Source organism: Uranotaenia lowii, chromosome 2 (assembly GCF_029784155.1).
Source record: "Uranotaenia lowii strain MFRU-FL chromosome 2, ASM2978415v1, whole genome shotgun sequence".
NCBI lineage: Eukaryota > Metazoa > Arthropoda > Insecta > Diptera > Culicidae > Uranotaenia > Uranotaenia lowii.
In genome coordinates, this window is record NC_073692.1 from 69,791,512 (window position 1) to 69,796,878 (window position 5,367).

At 40.3% G+C, this 5,367-nt stretch overlaps 1 protein-coding gene across 1 annotated transcript in view; it reads left to right on the forward strand.

Annotated features, from left to right (window-relative positions):
- Window positions 1–3,807, forward strand: part of LOC129741534 (uncharacterized) — a 5,754-nt gene extending 1,947 nt beyond the window's left edge. Inside the window, exon 2 of the mRNA XM_055733274.1 lies at window positions 3,791–3,807. Within this exon, the coding sequence (XP_055589249.1) occupies window positions 3,791–3,807 (17 nt within the window). The remainder of the gene's footprint in view (window positions 1–3,790) is intronic.
- Window positions 3,808–5,367: the final 1,560 nt, after the last annotated feature.

Here is a 5,367-nt window from a genome sequence, read left to right on the forward strand (position 1 = left end):
TATGTTAAGGAAAGTGTAGAGCTCCGGTTGCCGGAAGTATAAAGTACACTTTGTCAATGCAAAAACTGGCTAGTGTATGCAACTAAAAGTGCTTTTCGTTTGAAGGTAAGTAGAAACAGTCCCAGTTCAAGAACCCTCTCGGCTAGGTGGGTGACAGACGAAAACCACAATGGAAATGTAGAAAAGCTACTTTCAAACATGCGAAAGTTACCAACAAAAATATTCCATCCCTCGTTGTTGCCTCAATCCAACTAACCTGAGTCCTCGGGAAAATCCAACCGGTTAGTTGCAATCCTTCGGAGGATACTTTCCCTCTATTAGCTCTTTGAGCTGCTTCGAGGAGAGAAGCAACTGGACCAGTATTGTTACAGTACTATATATGGTAGAGAACGACAAAAATGTATCGTGAAATAACTTTTCCACTCGTTTCGTTTTGCGGTTTGTCGCTAGGATTTTAAGCAACTTCTCCCGCCAAACCGGCAGCCTGTGGAGCAAAAACCCAACTTTCAACTTCACAGTGGGGAAGACCAGGACTAAGTAGTGAGCAAAAAGATTAGGAACCGACGCGATGATCATCCCCCAGGATCTTTTCGGTTTTGATTCGATTGTTTTTCAATGCACTTTCGAATACCCCTTGGGGAAATCTGTTTTTTTTTCGGGCAACAATTGAATCCGAACACCGAAACTCCATTTACCGAGATCGAATTAGCTAATTGAAGATTTTCTATCCATAAAGTGCCGAAAGCGAATAATGAATTCGGAAAGCGATTTTTCGGATACGGAGCGGATGCGGAAGGTTAATTCTTTTTTGTTATGAAAATAATGCATATAAGGATAGTTAAAAAAAACAGGAATATTTCAGACTCAAAACTTTGGGGATTTAAATCTTTTTGTTTTGGTTTTAAGCTTTTCCGTTGTTTTTTGTATAATTTCAAAGTAACGTTTACACGAGAAAATCTTAACATTTAGTTCCTATGGTAAATCTAATTATTTTATTCTGAATAATCAATATGATTTATCTTTCATCTGTGGAACCTGGTTTTCTTACGTTTGACTGTGTCAATTTAAAGTTTCTTTGAAGAAAACTGTCGAACAACTTTGTCACAGACCATAACCTTCGTTTATTTAAAAATATACGAAGTTACTTTTTATGACAAAGTTTCTCAAAATACAACACATGTTGTTTAAAAAACTTGAAGGCGACCGATCTTGAAAATGTTTTTGCATGGCAAAATTTTCAAAATGTGCTGAAAGTGTCAAAAATCCTACCACAAATCCTCAACACCAGTGAACTTGCTCTAAAAGGTCAGATGGTATTTGATTTATTTAGTGTCACAATGTTCCACTAGTTTAAAGAATTAAATGGAGATCTTTTGCACCAAATGCTTAGAGCGATAACATTTTTAATAACACTTATCGGTAAAATGTTAAATTTATCAAATAATGTTAAAATACAGAAATATGATTGTTGATAAAATAACTTTATTTGAATTCACGGGAAAGTCATGCGAACACAAAAAAAAAACAATTTTTTTTTTTAAAAAGAGGCGTTTTGATTTGTTTAAAAGCTTCGTATACATTTTTCAATAAGATTTGTTTCGCTAGCGGTTTCGGACCAGTTGGTTTCATTTTTATTTAAAAACATTGTCAAATGCTTAATTTCTAAATATATGTATTTGAATAGAAATTTTTTCGGCTTTTTCTACCTTTTCTACGCAGTGTCCCTTTTACCCGACCATTAAAAATGTTTTAAAAACAGTCTAACTGAAGGAAATTCACTCATGCTTATGATAGATGTGATAGCAAACATCCTTAAATGCTCATCTGCACGCAAACTGCGACGAAAAAAGCAATATTTGATTTTCTATTGCGATTCGATCTTAGGATGTCCGTCTTACCCGACTTCTCCAATAAAACATTAGAACCACGTTTTAAACGTTACTTTTTGTTGTTTTGGATCTGATTTAAATCTTTGACAGCATTAGGTTCTGAAAATATAACTTGTTTTCAATGGGTCATCGTTGAACTCATTTAAAAGTATCTGTTTTCAAATTTTGAAAGAAATTACATACATTTTATCGATGATTATTTCATAACGCGTTTATTCCATATTCAAATATTAAAATATTCGAAATGTATTTATCTTCATTGAAATTGGCTCACTGGTGACCGCAGACAATGACACCAGCCGTGAGATCCGGAGGCGAATTATCAGCGGAAGTCGTGCCTACTATGGACTCCACAAGCAACTGCGGTCGAGAAGACTTAGCCCTCGCACGAAGTGTAACCTGTATATGACGCTCATTAGACCGGTTGTTCTCTACGGGCACGAGACATGGATATTGCTCGAGGAGGACCTGCGTACACTCGGAGTATTCGAGCGACGAGTGTTAAGAACCATCTTTGGCGGCGTACAGGAGAACGGAATGTGGAGGCGAAGGATGAACCACGAGCTCGCGCGCCTCTACGGCGAACCCAGTATCCAGAAGGTGGTGAAGGCTGGCCGGATACGCTGGGCGGGACATGTTGCGAGAATGCCGGACGACTGTCCTGCAAAACAGGTGTTCGCTACGAATCCGGTAGGAACAAGACGAGCGGGGGCGCAACGAGCGAGGTGGTTAGACCAAGTGGAGCGTGATCTGGCGAACGTGGGGTGCCCGAGAAATTGGAGAACGGTTGCTATGAACCGAGTGAATTTTAGGAATTATGTTCGTCAAGTTATGTCGTGAGACGGAATACTATGTAAATAAATAAATAAATGAAATTGAAATAATCAAAAAAATCTCAAAACATCGGATCATCCGCAAATTAAAAAAAAACCAAAAATTTATTCAAAAATTGGTATGAATCATTTCGGGTTCAATAATTTAAGGTGGATGTGAGTAGTCATATAGCTATGCAAGGATAATTCAAACGTAAAACAATTTCGAAAATAAGGTAAGCCGATTAAATTCTCAAATAGTTCAGTCGGTTTGCTGTATAAGGCTACAATAGATTGCAGAACCAAGAACACAATTTGCTTCATTAAATTAAATTTTTTGGCAGATTCTAAATCATTAAGAATGATGGTCTATTAAAGTGCAGAAATATTTCCAGATGATCAAATATTAAGTACGTTCTTTAATTCATGTAAAATTTCGCGATTCATAATCAGGCAATAATTTTAAGCAAAGAGCTATTCAAATTATTTGTTGAAAAACGCAGGTTTCAGTGGTAGAATAGAGTTATCTTTATTCATGATTCGTCTGTGAAGTCCTTAAATAACTACACCCAAAATTCAGCCTCTGTGCCAATGGCGTGTAGTCAATTTCATAGCATCATTGGTACAAGAAGATAACGCGACCGGCACTGATTCGATTTGCGCCCACCGGCATTAACCTCCCAGCGCAACCGAATTGCGTATGTCTGAATGAAACAAAATAAAAACGTTTTCGCGTCCCTCCCCATCGCATCACAAGCCGAAGAAGGATGGAAATAAATACCAGCCAACACCAGGCAGCCAGCGAACCGAGCACTGTGCGTGTGAATGTAGCAAAAGCAACAACAAAAACATCCTTCTAATTCAATCGACCGGCAAACACGGCTAAGCTGTGCGTGTGTATGTAGCAAAAGCAACAACAAACACATTCCTACAATTCACCGGCAAACAACACCGGCCAAGCTGCCCGGCTTCAGCAGCTGTGTATATGTAGCGTGTGTATGTAATAGCAGGCAGTAAGCAAAGCACAGTTCTCATTCAATGGGTTTCCCGTTCCTTCACTCCCGTTCCCTTTCCCGTTTCCATCTTTAGACAAAGGAATGAATTGAAAGGAGGCCAAACGCCGGGAAGCCGCCGTTGTGCGTTTTTTTGTGATTGATCGGTAACAGAAAGCCTATGACAAATATACCTCGTCCAGCATGAAGCTCGAATAGTACACTGGTTAGGATGTCGGACTGGCAAGACGGTGATTTGAGTTCGAATCTCACCACAGCGCTGTGGTTTTAATTTTTATTTTCTTGTTTCTGGGATGAATTATCCAATAGGAAGGAAATCCCATAAAATGTTTTTCTTGTTTCGCTTGAATGTAGTGGTCATCATTTTGGTTGGGAGCCGAGTCCTTATGCCAGTTACGGTTTTTCAAACATATCATCTTCGGCACAGTGCACATTTCAGCGCATTATCGGCACAGAGATTTGCTAAATAGGCATTGGATTTTTGCAACCTCTTCTATGGGTGTACTTATAACATAAGCGATAGCTATTTACATTATTCACTGAAGTGATATCCTCACTTATTAGTTTTCTCATTTTCGTGTGATATTCTGAGCTAACCACTCAGAATATCTGGCAACACTGGTGAGTTACCACGAATCTAAATTGAGTTGTTTGGCTTCACAGTGTGATGATGTAAACATTTGTACAGTGTTTACCATCATCAGCTGTCATCATCAATCATCACCGCTATTGTTTCAATTGCGAATTGACTCAAAGCATGCGGAACCAAAACAAACTGTTTTGGTTTCGCCGACGGAGCGGCAGATTTCCTCTGCCGAAACCGTAAGTATCAACACCTCCCCTCAATTCGCTGATTGAGAATGCTGAACAGCTTCACGTGCCTCGCCCTTGGTAACGCCTTCGTGAACGCATCAGCTGGCTGATCCTCAGTAGAGATGTGTCGCAAAGATAGCTGACCGCTTCTTATGATGTCTCTGATGAAAGCATACTTCACATCCAGATGCTTCATCCGCTGATGAGTCCGCGTCTCTTCCAGATACTGGATGCAAGGGATGTTGTCCTCCATTAACGTGAAAGGAGTGCTAACCACACCCAATTCACCAAGGAAGTTTGTTAACCACAAACCTTCCTTGACCGCATGACAAAGGGCTCCTATCTCAGCTTCGGTCGATGACAGACTGACCGTCTGCTGACGTTTCGTTGACCACGAAATAAGATTTCCGAAGATCATGTAAGCGTAGCCTGATACAGATCTTCGATCATCGGAGTCGTTGGCAAAATCTGCATCAGCATATCCGATGAGTGGTTCCGATTTCGCGTTTCTGCGGTATACCAACGCCATAATGGTCATACGTCGATGGTATCGCAGAATACGCTGCAGGCCTCGCAAGTGGCTATCCGCTGGGCTGGCCTGGTATTTACTTAGTGCGCTAACCGCTGCACTAATATCTGGTCTCGATGATATCGCCAGATACTGCAAACAACCGATAAATTCTTTGAACGGTTGTTCGGTGACAATCGTTCATCTTCGTCCAGTGAACGTTCATGTCACGAAACCTGTGACCTAGGGTAAGCCAACCGCTTCCCATGCCGCGTACTTCTCCAGGGCTGTTTCGATAGCTGTTTTACAGAAGACCCATTTGTAGGATAAAC